At 50.6% G+C, this 18,170-nt stretch overlaps 1 protein-coding gene across 5 annotated transcripts in view; it reads left to right on the forward strand.

The window, feature by feature from the left end:
- The window catches only part of GPR107 (G protein-coupled receptor 107), a 59,878-nt gene that overhangs the window by 19,176 nt on the left and 22,532 nt on the right, over window positions 1-18,170 (forward strand). For 3 of the 5 annotated variants that reach the window (XM_053282112.1, XM_053282114.1, XM_053282116.1), the window contains exons 9-14: window positions 1,279-1,412; window positions 3,012-3,087; window positions 7,015-7,088; window positions 9,049-9,166; window positions 11,811-11,941; window positions 12,634-12,677. In XM_053282112.1, coding sequence (XP_053138087.1) covers window positions 1,279-1,412; window positions 3,012-3,087; window positions 7,015-7,088; window positions 9,049-9,166; window positions 11,811-11,941; window positions 12,634-12,677 — 577 coding nt within the window. Of the gene's footprint in view, window positions 1-1,278; window positions 1,413-3,011; window positions 3,088-7,014; window positions 7,089-9,048; window positions 9,167-11,810; window positions 11,942-12,633; window positions 12,685-18,170 lie in introns of all 5 variants that reach the window. The other 2 variants (XR_008312755.1, XM_053282115.1) reach the window with 2 other exon arrangements.

The raw sequence follows: 18,170 nt of genomic DNA on the forward strand, positions 1-18,170 counted from the left end.
TAAAACATTCTCCCCCACCCCTCTCTCCCCCCTTCCCCTTTAAAGCATTCTCCCCTCCTTCCCTCCCCCCTTTAAAGCCTTATCCCTTTCTCTCTCCCTCCCTCCCCTTTAATGCATTCTCCCTCTCCCTCTCTCTCCACCCTCTCTCCTTTCCTCCCCACTTTAACCTGAAAGCATCCTCCCTCTCCCCCTCCCCCTTTAAAGCATTCTCCCCTTCCCTCCCTCCCTCCCCTTTAAAGCATTCTCCCCCTCTCCTTCCCTCCCCCCTTAAAGCCTTATCCCTTTCTCTCTCCCTCCCTCCCCTTTAATGCATTCTCCCTCTTCCGCCCTTTAACCTGAAAGCATCCTTCCTCCCTCCCCCCTTTAAAGCATTCTCCTCCCTCCCCGTTAAAGCCTTCTCCCTCTCTCTCTCTCCCTCCCTCCCCCTTTAAAGCATTCCCCCCTCTCTATCTCCCTCCCCTCCCTTCCCCTTTAAAGCATTCTCTCTTCCTCCCTCTCTCCCCACTTTAACCTGAAAGCATTCGCGAAATAAAAATGGTGAGTGGCAGCTAAGTAACATAGGAAGCTGCCTTTTACTGAGTCAGACCCTTGGTCCATCAAGCTCAGTGTTGCTTACCCAGACTGGCAGCGGCTTCTCCAAGGTTACAGGCAGGAGTCTCTCTCAGGCCTAACTTGGAGATGCTGCCAGGGAGGGAACTTGGGACCTTCTGTCTGCAAGCAGGCAGAAGGTCTCGGGTTCGATCCCTGGCAGCGTCTCCAGGTAGGGCTGGGAGAGACTCCTGCCTGAACCCTTGGAGGCAGCGTTCCCTCTAACAGGGATACCCAGGTGTTGTTGACGGCAACTCCCCAAACCCCCAGCCAAAAGGCCATTGCAGCTGGGGATGCTGGGAGTTGTAGTCAGCAACACCTGGGAATCCCTGTTAGAGGGAGCGCTGCTTGGAGGGCTGCTGCCAGTCAGAGTAGACAGTTCTGAGCTCGGCAGACCAAGAGCCTGTCTCGCTATAAGGCAGCTTCCTGTCTTCCTGTGGGTCATGTGAGGAAGTTATTTCTTAGGAACATAGGAAGCTGCCTTGTATGGAGTCAGACCCTTGGTTCATCTAGTTCAGTATCCTCCACCCCAGGCCTGCTCAACTTAGCCCCCTCCCACCCGCACTTCCACCGCTATACCATGCTGGTGCATCTAGGTGATTCGTAGATGCAGATGCCTCCAGCATCCAGGGGGACATCCGAAGGGCACCCTCCATGGTAACCATTCCCATCTGCTCCACTCCCTTCCAGATATACATTAAAGAGAAGAATCCCAATAGCTTCCTCTCGGCGGGAGAAATCCCTCTGCCCAAGCTCTACGTCTCGATGGCTCTCTTCTTCTTCTTCTCCGGCGTGGTGTGGATCCACATCCTTCGGAAACGCAGGTAAGCGGGCAGATCTGCAAAGGGTGATCGCAGCGAGCCTGTGTTTGGCTTGGGAGATGGGGCCGGGGTGGGGGGGCCTGAAGTACCCAAGAGCCCCTCTTCCAGGGATCGAACTTGGGGCCTTCTGCTTGCAAAGCAGATGCTCTACCGCTGAGCTGTGGCTCCATCCCTGGAATACCTTTATGGGCCTCCGAGTCGGTTTGAATGGAGGGCAGTTCCACCCGGTCGAAGGCGGGGGGGGTGCACTTACCCCTCCCTCCGCTTTTCCCCTGCTGGTGCTCCCATTTTCTTAAAGCCCATCAGGGCTGCAGCATACCTCCCTGCTAGGATACTTCCGGTTACTTCCGGTAAAGAGGGCAACAGGGCAGTAGGGAGGTATGTGGCAGCCCTGATGGGCTTTAAGAAAACAGGGTGCCAGCGGGGGGACTGCGGAGGGAGGGGTGAGTGCACCCTCCCCCACCCTCAAAGATGCACCACCCCCCCCACACCCGGTTCCGTGCACACCCCTATCTTAGAGTTCTTAGCTGCTGCTAGTTTTGTTCCTTGCTTTTATGGTTTTAACAGTTATTGAGCCTGGGGATTCTGTAAACGAGGGGTGGTCAGCCTCGAGTCCCCTGGCGGGGTTGGACTACAACTCCCATCACCTCCTGCCACGATGGCAGGGGAAGAAGAAGAACTTTTATTTATGATCACTGATCAGATCCACACAAGCCCAAACCCCAAACACTCCCCAATAGCATTCTACATTAAATACAATAAATATAATTGTATTATGTTTATTATACAGCTAAATATAACAATACCTCTCGCCTGCACAATCAAATTACATCTCCTTTGCTGTGGTGGTCTGGTTTTCATGGCTGCCAAGCAAAAGTTAGCTACCTTTCGGGTAGTATCTACACAATCGTTGGAGAGGAGAGACCGTGTATAGTAAGACCCATCCCTACCTAGCTTGTTCAATAAATAGGGTGTAATCAATCCAGCATCTGAGTCTTTATAGAAGGAGCAATGCAAATGAAGGTGTTGTTTTGTCTCAAGCATTTCTTCACCGCAAGGACAGATCTTCTTATCCCGAGGTGTTCTGTTATCCCTGCCAAAGGGAGCACATCAAATCCGGCCCTGAAGAATACTTTACGCAACATGGGGAAGGGTTGTGGCAGGGGATGATGGGAGTTGTAGTCCAGCCCCACCCAAGGCTCCTAGGCTGAGAAACCCTGCTATAAGTCGAGAGGCAGGATACAAATTGTCAAAAGTAAATAGTGTGGCTTCTGTTGCTGCTTTTATATCAACGCAACCTATTCAGTTTATGGTTGCATTGTTGTTACCCAACAGAAACAGAATACAAATAAGAACAAGGTGTTCCTTTCTGTGCTGGTTGCTGATTTCTATCTTGTGTTTCTTTTTGAGATTGTGAGTCCATTTGGGATAGAAAACAATCTCTCTCCCTCCCTCCCTCTCTCCCTCCCCATCCACCTATCCATCCATCCATCTCTTTTGAGAACTTTGTTGAAAAGTGGTATATAATCCCTTGTAGTCTTAGTCATTTTGCTGCTTCCGGGCCTTGGGGCTACCTTTGATTCTTCTGCCTCTTTGTTGCAGCAGTGATGTCTTCAAGATCCACTGGCTAATGGCCGCTCTCCCATTCACCAAGTCCCTCTCTTTGGTCTTCCATGCAGTAAGTAACCTCGGACTTCTCTGTCCTACTCGCCCTGCTGTGGAGAGGTGAATGTCCTAGGCGGTGACAGAGGCCTGGGCAGCTGGTTGAAGAGGTCCCTGTGACTTCAGAATCCCGTCTCGAAGCATCTTCAAAATTGTCACTAAATGTGTCGGTCACTTCTGCACTGCTGAAATACAGAATTTCCTGACAAGGCAAAGGGAATGTAAGAGCATAAGAACAGCCCTGCTGGACCAGGCCCAAGGAGGCCCATCTAGTCCAGCATCGTGTTTCCCACAGTGGCCCAGAGGTGAGGGCAGGCCCTCTCTCCTGCTGTTGCTCCCCTGCAGTTGGCATCCAGAGGCCTCTTGTCTCTGAGGCTGGAGGTGATCTATAGCCCTCGGACATCGATAGCCCTGACCTCCATGAATTTGCCCCTTTGAAAGCCATCCAAGCTGATGGCCATCACCACATCCCGTGGCAGAGAATTCCAGAGATTAATTCTGTGCTGTGTGCAGTTGTGCTTCGTTTCCTTGGTCCTAAATTCCTTGGCCTTCAGTTTCATGGGATGTCCCCTGGTTCTAGTGTTGTGGGAGAAAAATCTCTCTCTCTACTCCGTGCCTAATCCTATAAACTTCTCCATGTCTGCCCGTAGTCTCCTCTTTTCCAAGCTAAGAATGTTTGTTTTAAAGCAGACCAAAATCGCACTGGAGCTGGGGCGGGGAGAGAGAACGCCCTGGGATGATGATTGGCTGGGGAGAATGAATGGGCCCAGTCAGGAGTAAGCCGCCTCCCCTCCTCTTGCTGATTCCTCCCTTTACAGCTACCCGTATATTACTGTTGCCTTATCAAATGTAGTTTGCTAAGACAGGGATTCGCAAGCTTGGGCCCCCAGATGTTGTTGAACTACAACACTCCATCCCTCAGGGGATGGAGCCACTCTGGAAAGAGCAGAAGGTTCCAAGTTCCCTCCCTGGCAGCATCTCCAAGATAGGGCTGAGAGAGATTCCTGCCTGCAACCTTGCAGAAGCCGCTGCCAGTCTGTGAAGACAATGCTGAGCTGGATAGACCAAGGGTCTGACTCAGTATATGGCAGCTTCCTGTGTTCCTATCCCCAGCCTCTGGCCATTGTGCCTGGGGCTGATGGGAGTTGTAGGCCAACGGCATCTGGGGACCTTAGCTTGGGAATCCCTCTGTTAAGAGAACCTGCGTTTTTTTCCTAAGAGCATCCTGTCCTAAGAAGAGCTCTGCTGTATTATTACGATTTAACATGCGTATATCGCCCCAAACCTACGTCTCTGGGTGGTTTACAGTAAAATAATACAAATGACAACGGAATAAAAAGGTTAAAACGTTACAACAATTTAAATGTTTAAAACCATGTTAACAACTATTCAAATAGTATTTAATTAACAGCCAGGGTGAACAGGTGCATCTTTAAGGACTTTTTAAGAGTTGTCCGAGATGGGGAGGCTTTTATTTCAGCAGGGAGCTCATTCCAAAGCCTCGGGGCAGCAACGGAGATGACCCGTCCATGAGCTGGTAGCAACTGAAGATGAACCTCTCCTGATGATCTCAGTGGGCGGTGGGGCTCACGGCGTAGAAGATGTTTTCTTAAATAAAGGAAAGGTTGTGCCGTCAAGTAAGTGTCAACTCCTGGCAACCACAGAAAAACCATGTGGTTTTCTTGATAGAATACAGGAATGGTTTACCATTGCCTTCTCCTGTGTAGTATGATATGATGTCTTTCATCATCTTCCTATATTGCTGCTGCCCAATAAAGGAGTTTCCCATAGTCTGGGGAACTCACCAGCGGGGATTCGAACCAACGGCCTCCTGCTCTCCTAGGCAGTTTGCTTCCCCGCCACGCCATTAGGTAGCTCTCTTAAATACCCAGGGCCTAAGCTATTTAGGGCCTTATCAGTTATAACCAGCACTTTGTATTTTGCCTGGAAACATATCGGCAGCCAGTGTAGCTCTTTCAATACGGGAGTAATATGGTCTCTCCAAGACAACCCAGAGACCAACTTGGCCACTGCATTCTGGACCAACTGCAGTTCCCGGACTATGTACAAAGGCAGCCCCACATAAAGTGCATTGCGGTAGTCAAGTCTGGAGCAGACCACATCTTTTGGCACTGTTCTGAGGTTGTTTAACTGAAGAAATGAACATACCTGGCATATCAGCGGAAGCTGATAGAAAGCACTTCTGGCCACTGCCTCGCACCTGGGACGCTAGGGAGAGGTTTGGATTCAGAAGCACCCCCAGACTGTGTGCCTGTTCCTTCTGGGAACTGTATCAGAGTAAGAGTCCCATCTCATTCAGCTTTCTGTTTCCCATTAAGGTAGCAGCTGGAATGCAGTGGTCGCCTGCTTCTGAACCGGGATTTTCTCTCTAGCAATTCTAGCTCATTGCTGTTGACTGATCTGTCCTCGGCGAATTCTGCGTAACCCCTTCTTCAAGCTGTCTAAGCCAAAAGACATCCCTGCACCTTGTGGCAGCAAATTCCCCCAATTAATTTTGCATCGTGTGACACGGTCCTCTGCTTCCGCTGTGCTGAATGTGTGGCTAATCAGTTTCAGTGACTCACCCCGAGTTCCAGCATCATGTAAGGGCGTCCCTATGCAGACAGCAGCTGTCTGACACTCTCAGTAGAGCTCTCATCCAGTTAATGAAATCTTAGTTGATTTGATTAAATTACACAAATTTGCAAATGAGGCTTCTGAAGTGAATAAAAATGTTTGTGTTTGGATTATCCACATTTCTCTGCAGGGGTGTGTGTGTGAGAGAGTGAGGGAGAGGAGAGAGAGAGAGAGATCCTTTGACAGATTAATTGGGGGCACCTTTTTCATCGATGAATGAAAAAGGGGCCGTGGAGGAGTAAGTTGATAGAATTCTTCTCCCTCTCATGTAACACTAGAACCAGGAGTCATCCCATGAAACTGATTGCCAAGAAATTTAGGACTGACAAAAGGAAGTACTTTTTCACACAACGCATAATGAAGCTATGGAATTCTCTGCCACAAGATGTGGTGACAGCCAACAGCTTGGATGCTTTAGGAGGGGTTTGGATAAATTCATGGAGGACAGGTCTATCAACGGCTACTAGTCTGAGGGCTGTAGGCCCCCTCCAGCCTCAGAGGCAAGATGTTTCTGAATCCCAGTTGCAGGGGAGCAACAGCAGGAGAGAGGGCATGCCTTCAGCTCTTGCCTGTGGGCTTCCCAGAAACTTATGGTGGGCCACTGTGTGAAACAGGGTGCTGGACTAGATAGGCCTTGATCTTGATCCAGCACTGCTGTTCTTGTGTAAAATAGATTTTGTCTGGTCTGTGACCGAAATAAAGGTTCCATTCCATGTAAAACAGATTAATTTATTAGTTTGGCTGCACTGCAGCCCTGGTAATGAGCCACATGCACTATTATAATGATGTTGGTGGCAGCCTATGGCTGGCTTTTTGGATGGCTGCCACTAGCCCTCCCCTGGCCCCTGCTCAGCCGTGGGCCTGCTTCGTCTCTGCCCATCACGACCTCATGACATCACTGTCTGGTGCACAGCGCCAACGGGCAGGAGCATCATCAGCTCACATCGTTGCTGGTGAAAGGAGACATGACGATGAGTTCACGGCCCAGCAGGGGCTCCCCCCGCTGGCACCACTGAGTGGCCCGTGTCCTCGGCACACGGCCTCCCGGTGGTAGATACACTCCTGGCCACATCACTTATTATCACTTCTCGGCCATTTTGCTACGGTCAGGTGTAGAAAATTACTTGGATTTGTATTCCGCTTCACCCAGAGGGCTCTCAGCCGCTCACATGGACGAAAACAAAACAATTCATGGAAAGCGACTAAAATGTAAAGCCGGTTTGAAACCCCATTGGAAGGAACACTGGTTGAGACTCTGGGGTTGTGGCTGCCGGACTTGAAGCTGACCCGTGTCCTTTCCCTCCAGATCGACTACCATTACATCTCCTCTCAGGGCTTCCCCATCGAAGGCTGGGCTGTCGTCTACTACATCACTCACCTGTAAGTACCGAGACCACAGACTGAGCAAAAACGTGTCAATCAAGCTCCGGATTATTAGGTAGACCCATTAACCGGGCCTGGTCCCTTATTTGCTCAGTAATGTCAAGCGTATAATATCTGTAGTATCAAATGTTCCTGAGCTTCTGTTCAGCCTTTTGGCCGTGACCAAAGATCTTATGGCAGACACTTCCTGGGCCCCCAAGAATATGGGAATCTCTTATATTAACCAAGTTCATCTTGGAAAATAAAGTCTAGGATCTAGTGGCTGGCTATACATGTGTGTCCGAGAGAAAACTCTCACACTTTGGCCAAGTCAACATGTTATGAGAATGGCACAACTTTGGAGTCTAAACCGCACCGTCCTGGATTTGGTCCCCCACGTGGCATTCCCAACTTGGGTCCTTGGATGTTGTTCCACTACAACTCCCATCATCCCCCAGCTGCAGCGGCCTTTGGTACCTGCAGAAGGGTGCCTTAAGACCTGCCTGTTTGGCCTGGCCTTCCACGTTTTTTGAACTGTGTTTAAACCGTAAAGGTTTGGCCTGGTTTTCCAGGGTTTTAAAAACGGTTTTAATGGTTTGAATAATGGCTTTATGTTTTTAGAGTTTTTGAGTTTAATAGTTCATTGATTTTAGTTTGGTTTTAATGTGAGCCGTTGTTGGAAGGGTGGCCTAGAAAATCAAATCAATCAATAAATGAATATGCGGAGGTGGCGGCTGTATAGTGCAGGGCTACTCCACCGTCAGAGTCGACGCTCAGCTCTGACCTCACTTGCAGCCGTTTTCCAGAATCCCAGAGTTGGAAGGGGCCTCAGAGGGCCTGTTGTCCAATGTGCTGTTCGGCACGCGAATCGGTGACAGAATCCCTGACCAGATGGCCGGGGAGATATTTCTAGCCTTTGCTTCAAATAATTAATACTAACTGGGCTGGGCGCAGAGCATCTGCTCCTCCGGCCTGCTCCCCGCCCGCTTTTTCTGGCTGGCGGGCCAGCCGGAAAGCCGTTCCGCTCCCTCCTCCCACCCGTCCACCAATTCCCGGTGGCCGGGCTGGCCCACCGCCGCCTGCTCCCGGCCTGCCCACTCAACGCTGCCTTTTTCTCCTCCCTGTGCCACTTTCTGGCTTCTTCTCCCCACTCCCCCCGCCGCCTGGCTGACCGGGCTTTCGGCCCGCCCACTTCTTGCCTGCCCGGCAGCCGCCCCTGACTTCTCCGCCTGCCGGTGCTGTCGCTTTCCTGGCCATCAGCCGCCGCCACTGTTAACTCCTGGCCCGCTGGCTGACTGCCGCCATTTTCTCCCCCATCCCCATCGCTCTCCGGCATCTCTCCAGACTCTTGCGAGAGCTGCCATGCATGGGATTAGCAATGGATACATTAAAGAGAATTAATTCTATCGATGGAATGAATATTGAATACAATTCTCCCTCGCCACCCATGGGCTTCTCAATTGCGGTTTTGAATATCCGTGACTGGGAAATTGTGGCAAGTCTGATCTGCGGTTTGGTGAGATTTCTGGGCAATTTGGGGGTTTGGGGGTGGGTTTTTTTGCAATTTGGGTGGCTTGGGGGTGATTTTGGGGGGGTGAGGGGTGATTTGGGGGGTTCCCCTTCACTCCTCTTCCTGTCTCATGGTAATTTGGAGGGATTTCCCCCTACTTTTAATTGTATTTAGCGGTCTTTTCACGGCCGTGATTCCCCTAACCCCATATGCCATGGATTTCAGTGGCTCGCCGACTGCAAAGTTTTCCCGGAACCGAACTCTTATGCTTGGCAAGGGATGACTGTAAATGCCAGGTTGAACTGCCGGGGTTCCGGCATGGGGCAGGCCTTCCCAGCTGCCCCTCACTTCCCTGGTCCTAACCCCGCTGGTGTAAGACCTCTTGGCTCAGAGCAGGAGACTGGAGTGAGAGATGTTTTGACGTTACTCACCCCGCCCCCTGCCGCCGTTTCTCCCTTTTTTAACCAGGTTGAAAGGCGCCCTGCTGTTCATCACCATTGCCCTCATCGGCACAGGCTGGGCGTTCGTTAAGCACATCCTTTCGGATAAGGACAAGAAGATCTTCATGATCGTCATCCCGCTCCAGGTGAGGCTGGGAAGGAGGAGGAAGGCGTTGCTCTCCTCTGCACTCATTCAAAGGACAGCCATGTGTGTACTGGAGAACCTCAATATTCGTGGATCCTGCATCCAGAGATTTGCATATCCGTGGTCGGGTAATGGACCCCTGACCTCAGTATATGCGGTTAAAAAATCAGGTGGGGGGTTAAATACATGGGTTGGAGGTGGCCAGAAATGACTTCGGAGGTCATTTCCGGCTGCCATTTTTAGGAGAAGAACCATTTTGTGGCTCATTTTGCCAGAACAGGGAGGGAACCATAATTTTTTACTCTTGGCGGGGGGGGACTGCAGGGAACCCACAGAGCACAGTAGGGCACTTTATGGTGCTTTTTTGTTTGTAATCTTGCCCATTGTTTGGCCATCCCGCCCCCCCCCCCCGCTTAAGAACCTAATCCCCGTGATGCTATTGCTTCAATTAATCGGTATTTGCGGTTTCGGTATCTGACACCAGCCACGAACAGAATCCCCTCGAACACTGAGGTTTTCCTGTACCAGTTTCCAGAACAGGGCACAGTTATGACCTGGGCGCTGCTCCCTTTGCAATCCTCACCCATGGAGCATGCCACAGGTGCACTGCAGAGTCCAAAATGGCAGGGTGCCAGCCAGAGTTTTGGCATGACTGTTCACGCCTTCTGAAATTTTACAGAAGTGGGGTTTCACTTGGGGGGTGCCCTGTCACATCCAGCCTCCTCGAATCAAAGATCTTAAATCAATGTGCCCGATAGCTTTCAGACAAACACATATAGAGAGAGCATCTGAGCTGGGGTTTGAGCTATGCTCCTATGAGCGTTCAAGCTGTATCCCAGGGAACCCTGAGTTCTCTGGTAGCATCTTAGGTGTTCCTCAGCAGCGGCAGAAAAAAGTCCCTGAAAGACTGGCCCAGTTCATTCCCAGCACAGTGACGGGTGCTGGTTTCTTCCTTGTGTTCCTTTTAGATCAGGAGCCCTTTGTAGACGGAACCATCTTATTTATTACTAATAAAGCATCTTGCAGTTTGCAAGCATGCATCCTGTTCCACGAAGTCCATACTTCCGGTGTGCAAAAGTACCTAAGAAAACTGAACCCTACGCCACAACCCTCACGCTAATAACCCCTAACCCATGCTTTTCCAGTAGGACAACATTCCCATATTTTCTGGGAATATAATGAATTTTTCCGGGGGTCCTTCCCCTCCCCCCCTCCACTGTGAAAACAGCTTGTTTTGATCTCTCATGGTTTGGTCTGGGAGTTCCATGCCAGTAAGTGAGTCAGTGAGGCCCAAGCAGCTGTATATTATGGATATAAACAAACAACAAAAAAGTTTGTTTATTATGGCTGTATTTATTTTTCTTTGTAAACCGCTTTGAGAACTTTTGTTGCTAAGTGGTATGGAAATGTTTGTAGCAGTAGTAGCGGATGCAGCATGGCCTCTGCTGCACTTCCCCTGGAGTGTGTAGCAGCCGCAGTGTGTTGAATATATTTTAGATTGCCCTCTCAGTTCAGTTGGAACCAAAGTGAGACACCACCATCCTGCGTGAACCGAGTGTGTGTCCCACAACCCACCCCGGATTCCGTTGCAATGTGCAAGGTTTCGGCAGTGGGTAGACTTCTGCTTACTGAGCAGAGAGGCACCTTTCAAAGTGGTGATTCTCTTATATTTAGCAGGGGGAGAGCAACTGGCCCTATCCAACCCCAGCACAGCATCTCTCCAGTGGCTGATATTGGTGTTTACCTTATATTTCTTTTTTAGATTGTGAGCCCTTTGGGGACAGGGATCCATCTTATTTATTTATTCTTTATTTTTCTCTGTAAACCGCTTTGGAAACTTTGTTGAAAAGCGGCATATAAGAAGAAGAAGAAGAAGTAGTAGTAGTAGTAGTAGTAGTAGTAGTAGTAGTATACAGCAGTCCTTGAGACAATGTGGAGAAAGTTCCCTGAAAGTCACTTTGAAAAGGCAAACAGGGCACAGCCCTCCTCTAGGGGGATATTTGGGAGTCAAATGTCTTTCCTTCCACGCACAGGAGATCCAAATTCTGCAACCCCAAACAGTGGAGTTCTGTGTATAAATTATGCAGATTGAGCAAATTAACCTAAGCTTTTAGGTTGCTTAATTTTCCTTTGATACAGAGGGGGGCAAGAAGCTGTGTAGGACACTGACTGAAGCATCGTCATCTCTGTTCACAGGCATATCCTATTTCAGCCACCACTCTGGCTTGTCCAACTTCAGGCAGGCATTGCCCGCATGCTTCCATGAGGGCTAGGAGCTTGAGATATAGATATATAGATATAGATATATGTATATATATATATATGTATTTATTTATTTTGTAAGAAGAGAGAACTGAGACTCTCGGGGGACTTGAGAGTTGTGCTCTTGTGGATTCTCAGCAGACACTCCACCCTATCCAAATCCCTTTGTTTCACCTTGGCACTCTTGCGGCTAATTTTATCTATCTATCTATCTATCTATCTATCTATCTATCTATCTATCTGTCTATTTATCTGGCATATTTTTATACCGCCCCAAAGTTCTCCGGACGTTTTACAAGACAATAAAAACCACCAATCAAAAGATTAACACATTTCAACAATGACAATTTTAAAAGTTAATGCCTTCCTGTGCTCCTTGCCAGGTCTTGGCAAACGTGGCCTACATCATCATCGAGTCAACCGAAGAGGGCACGACAGAATATGGTCTGTGGAAAGAGATCCTGTTCCTGGTGGACTTGCTTTGCTGTGGGGCCATCCTGTTTCCAGTTGTGTGGTGAGTTGCAGTCAGTGTTACCTCTGAGGTGTGGGGCGTACTGGCGTGCTCACAGGTTTTTTTTATGTCCGCTCAGTTAATTTTAGATCCCGCTCAGGCCCCACTGTGAATACACATGCAGGCACACTGCCTTGGTACTGCTGTCCAGAACAAAACTCATTTCACACGCAGATGAAAAAAATTAGAATACTGGTTACAATGTGGGGCCGAGCCGTTCCCATGTGGTGCACACATGCAGGAAGCAAAAGAGCTAATCAGACCATTTCAGACAAGTGACCTTGTGAGGAACACAGGAAGCTGCCATATACTGAGTCAGGCCCTTGGTCCATCTCGCTCAGTATTGTCTACACAGACTGGCAGCGGCTTCTCCAATCTCAGTTCTTGGTGTGATTTTTGTTCTGGGCTGTTCTGAATGAGCCGTTTCCACTTCTGCCGATTCTGAGCAGATTTTTGTGTAATCCAATCAGATGGTTGTTTGCCCAACTTGTTCTCCCCGCACATTCTGCTGCTTGCATCATGCAGCTTTCTTCTGCAACATGTAGCAGGCCAGCAGGGGGCACTCCAGGCTTGGCTAAAGCCCGAACGCTCCTTCGAACCTCGGGATGGGCCAGGTACTGCTTCAGAGCACCTGTTTGACTTGAAGTTCCAAAGTGGTAACGTGTTGCTAATTCCCGCTTAATTATCCTTTCTAGGTCAATAAGGCACTTACAGGAGGCCTCTGCGACAGATGGAAAGGGTGAGTGGTGCGTTCCAATTGAACAACTTCTCTGCATAATTTTGTGGAAAGCAAAGGAGCTTCATGAGATTTTCCCTCATCGGAACCTAGGAAGCTGCCTTCTACTGAGTCAGGACACAGGGCCATCTAGCTCAGGATTGTCTACCCAGACTGGCAGCGGCTTCTCCCAAGGCTGCAGGCAGGAGTCTCTCTCAGCCCTTTCTTGGAGATGCTGCCAGGGAGGGAACTTGGGACCCAGATGCTCTTCCCAGAGCAGCTCCATCCCCTGAGGGGAATTTCTTACAGGGTTCACATGTAACCAACCCTCCCTCCCTCCCTCCCACCCTCCCATTATTTGTAAATTTACTCTCTTTATTAAAACAAATTTACAACTCTAAAACAACATTGATCCAAACGCAAACCACAAAACCTAAGAGAACAAACCCCGATTCATCAATCCATCCAAACTCTAATATTGTCTAAGGTTGGGAAACAACCATAATTTCCCCGATTAGTGTAAAGAATAAAATCTGACCAAATTGCATGAAAAGCATTGTTTCCAGGAAATGCATTTACTACCGCGAGCTGGGGGCATAATCCTGTTGCTGGTTTGTAATCTTGCTCATCTCCGTGAATACCTCTGTCCAAAAGTGGGAGAGCTGAGGACAGACCCTAAGCTACCCGGATGAACTCTATGTTTGCTATCACTTATCTGATAGCAATGACAAAATTACTTATGCAGCCGCTAAGTTTTGTCTCATGGCCATTAGAATTCAAAGTAACAGTTAGATTTGATAAGGTTTGGGAATACCTGTTTGTTACTGTTTGAGCTCTGGGTATATATTTCTTTGGTCAGCGGCCGCAAATAAACAGAACTGACCTGACCCTAGGACAGGTCCACCAAAGATGGAACTGGGTTCCCTTTATCCTGCAACCATGCCAGTTGTCTCCCCTTCAAATGCAAACCAGGGTGGACCTTGCTTAGCCACGGGGACAATTCATGCTTAATATAATGGCACAGCAGGGAAACGACTTGACTAGCAAGCCAGAGGTTGCCGGTTCGAATCGCTGCTGGTATGTTTCCCAGACTATGGGAAACTCCTATATCAGGCAGCAGCGATATAGGAAGATGCTGAAAAGCATCATCATCTCATACTGTGCGGGAGGAGGCAATGGTCAAGCCCTCCTGTATTCTACCAAAGAGAACCACAGGGCTCTGTGGGCGCCAGGATTCGACACCGACTCGAGGGCACACTTTCCCTTACCACAAGGCCAGCATGGTGCAGTTCCACTGCTCTCTGGACAAAGGAACAGGCCGCCTGATGCAAGCGGCAAGCTCTCTTTCACTGGGGGTTTCCAAACAGCCCCCGGGCCGAGATGCTGTAGCTGTTTCCTGCACTGGGTAACGGAGTTGGACTAAAAGACCTCCCGGGTCCCTTCTAATATTCTGTGATTCTAAATTAGAAGGAGGCAGCATCAGCCTATTCACTAGGAGGAATTTCCTAACCATGGGAGCTGTGGGGTAGCATCTCCAGGTAGGGCTGGGAAAGACTCCGGCCGGAAGCCTTGGAGACCCACTGCTGCCAGTCAGAGTGGACAAAACTGAGCTAGAGGAACCAAAAGCCTGACTCAGTATAAAGTAACCTCCTCCGTTCCTAAATACAGTTGAAATCAGGGTTTCTTAACCATGCCCCACCAGATGATGTTGGACTACAACTCCCATCACCCCCAGACATGGCCTTTGTGGCTGAGGATGATGGGAGTTGTAATCCTCTGGAGGCCCTAGGATAAGAAGCCCTGGTCTAAATAATTCTGCAAAGGGCCAGACCTCTCTGTTTAAGCACTGCCTGCCCAGATTTCGGCCTGGCTGCACCCCCTGGAGTCTTTTCTCCCCTCCCTGCCCGCTTCCTTTATTGCTGTGTGTTTTAAATAGGCACTTGGGAGGAGAGGAGGAAACCTCCTCCAGTTTGCAGACCCTCAGTGCCGCCTGGAACACTGCAGGTGCCAGCAGGGCAGCCGAGGGAAGGGTGGGTGGGAAGAGAAACGGAAGGAGCCAGATCTAGGGTGATGCTTAGCCAAGGAGGGGGGAACCAGGGGGTCAAGGTGACTTTGGAGCCAGAAAGTGCCCCAGAAGGGGATGCACAAGGCGGCTTCTCCAGCACAAGAATCCAGCCTTGCAGATCGCTCCACGGAAGCATTTAGCTGTCTTTGTGATTCGCTGGACGGAGAAGCAGCAGCCCACGCACTTAGAAAGGTTTCTGCACTGGGTCGCCTGGAGGCGGCGATTACTCGCCATAGGCGGCCCCAGTGAGTGGCTGGGTCAGCCTGAAGGCGCTTGTGTCGCGGGGGGGGGGAATCGAACCCGCCTTTTCTGACCCCTGGGGTGCTACCTTACCCATACGCGGGTCACACAGGAGGAAGAGCGGACTAGTTTAGAACCAGCGGGTGGAAAGGACAAGGCAGCAGATTGAGGCTCGAGTCTCTTAAGCCGTTGTTGTTCAACAGTGAGAAGTGTCTGCCTTGGCTAGTGGTGGGTTCTTCCTTCATTGGAGGCTTTCATATGGAAGCTGGGCAGGCATCTGTCAGGGGTGTTGTAGCAGCTTCCTGTGCTGAACAGGGGGTTGGGCTAGAAGACCTCTTAAGGTCCCACCCACCTCTCACATTCTAGGATTCTGCCTTCACTTGAAGGGCTGCTCTGCATTAGATTTTCCCAACCACCATAGCTGCCGGTTGCTGCTTCGTGTGCGGGGGAGAGCCGGTCTTGCGGTGGTGAGCACGAATGGAGCCCTTTGCTAAGCCGGGTCGGCCCTGGTTTGTATTTGGATGGGAGGCTTTATGTGAGCATTGTGGGCTGTCAGAGATTGGGGCCATCACTCAGTGGAAGAGCACTGCAAGCATGCACAAGGTCCCCGATTCACTCCCTGCCAGGGCTGGGATTGCGTCCCGCCTGAAACCTAGCTGCTGCCAGTCAGAGTGGACAATGCTGAGCTCGATGGACCAAGGGCCCGACTCAGTAGAAGGCAGCTTCCCATGTTGCTGTGTGTGATGCCGAACTCCATCTATAAGGCACCTGCATCCCTTGCCTGGTTCTCCTGGAAAAGTTGGCGATGCCGATGCATTCCTTTCCCTCCCGGGCTTCCTCCCCCAGCTGTTCAAATGCTCTGCCCAGTTCCGTGCCATCGACTAGGTCCACGGCCAGTTCCGAATCTCCCGTAAGCGAGCGAGCCCTGCGTTCTGCGTGAGGAACGGGAAACGGCCGGCCAGCCTTTCTCCGCCAGGCACTCTCCCCGCCGGAGCGGGCCGCGTGAATCACGGCCCCTTCCGTTCCCCAAATGAATCGCTCCTGACAGTCGGGGCCTGCTTGCTGTCGCTGTGTGTGGACAGTGCCGTTTCCTCTCCTCCCTTTCGCCGCCCGCCTTCCGCTTCCCATTCCAGAGGCCTCCCTCGGTCGCTGCATCAATTCCCACCCTCGCCCTGCCAGCCTCCCGTTCTGATTCCGGAGGTTTCGCCCCTCTTTGCATTGTTGCTGCCGAACAGACTCCCCTTCGGTTCAGCAGTTGGCAGCCCGCCAGCCGTGCAGGTCAGGTTTTGGGTCGGGGATCTTTGGTCCCGGTGATCTCTGGCGGTCCCCTCCCCGTCCCGTGGCCCTGGACCCCGGCTGGGTTTCCTTCTCAGCAGGCCAGGAGCGTCGTCTGCTTCTGTTGGGGCCGTAGGTAGGGCTGGGGGAAGACTCCTGCCTGAAACCGCGGAGAAGCTGCCGCCAGTCTGGGTAGACAGTGCTGAGCTAGACGGACCAAGGGTCGGACTCCGGAGGAGGCAGCTTTCTGTGTTCATCGGGAGCATCAATAGCTCAGGGGAAGAGCACTCCTCTCCGGGCAGGGCAGGGAAGGACAGGGATGCAACCGGCATCTCCAACCTTTAATAACAATGACGCCTCAATAACACCTGTCTGGCTGTGTGAACAATAATAATAATGCTGAGCTAGATGGACCCAGGGTCTGACTCGGCATAAGGCACCTTCTTGTGCTCGCCCTCTTCCTGCATATGTTGGGCTCAGCGGCCTGTGATGTCTTGAAGCCTCGGCCAGATTGTTCCTGGCAAGCCATCGGGGCGAGTTTCTGGTGCTTCCGAATACACACAGTACACACAGAGAGAGAGTACACACACAGTACACACACACACACACACACACACACACACACACAGTACACATATACACACACAGTACACATACACACAATACACATACACACACACAGTACACACACACACACACAGTACACATATACACACACAGTACACATACACACACACACAATACACACACACAGAGAGTACACATACACACACAGTACACGTACACATACACACAGAGTACACACACACACACACAATACACACACAGAGAGAGTACACACACAGTACACACACACACAGTACACACACACACAGTACACATACACACACACACTACACACACGCAATACACACAGAGAGAGTACACATACACACACAGAGTACACACACACACAGTACACGTACACACACAATACACACACAGAGTACACACACACACAATACACACACAGTACACATACACACACTACACACACGCAATACACACACAGAGAGTACACACACACAGTACACACACACACACAATACACACACACAGAGAGTACACACACACAGAGTACACACACACACAATACACACACAGAGTACACATACACACACAGAGTACACATACACACACAGAGTACACATACACACACTACACACACGCAATACACACACAGAGAGTACACATACACACACACAGTACACACACACACACACGCACACAATACACACACACACACACACAATACACCCACATCCCCGTCTGCCTGCAGCCAGTGTGGGCCCAGCCCCTTCGCCCTTGGCAAGGTCGCCAGATCAACAGGAGGCCACATTCCCTGTTATTGCACCCCCCCCCCGCAAGAGCCGCAATTCAAAGCCGGTCTGATGCCAACCCATCTGCCCTCGCTCCCGGGCCTCGCTGGCATCCAAATGCAGCAGCGTTCAGAGGGCAGGGGTGGGCGGCATTCTGCGTCACCTTTCCAGTCAACCAGCACTTTCTCCCCCGCCCCCCCCCCAGCTCTCTTCGTCTTCTACACGAATTTGCTAAAATGCCGAGATTTGTCATGGGAACCCAGTTGCTTTTTATGACCACAAGCGCGGTTGCCTCGAATGATGAGAGGGAACGAGATTGACTGGCACTGCCAAGAGCTCTGTAACTGCTGCCGCAGTGTTTCTGGTTTTGACTCAGCAAAGCACACTTCCCGGTCCCCCTACCTCCCCGAAACCTGCGTTTTTGATGCACCCCGAAATCTGCTCTCTCATTTTCTCCATTGATTTATTAACTGGGTGGCAGCATTGAGCTGGTTAGCTAGATTAATGGATTCTCACAGGGGTTCTCAGATGGACAGTTCCCATCTCTCTCAGTCACAATGGCCAAGGATGATGGGAGTT

Source organism: Hemicordylus capensis, chromosome 17 (assembly GCF_027244095.1).
Source record: "Hemicordylus capensis ecotype Gifberg chromosome 17, rHemCap1.1.pri, whole genome shotgun sequence".
NCBI classification, from domain to species: domain Eukaryota; kingdom Metazoa; phylum Chordata; class Lepidosauria; order Squamata; family Cordylidae; genus Hemicordylus; species Hemicordylus capensis.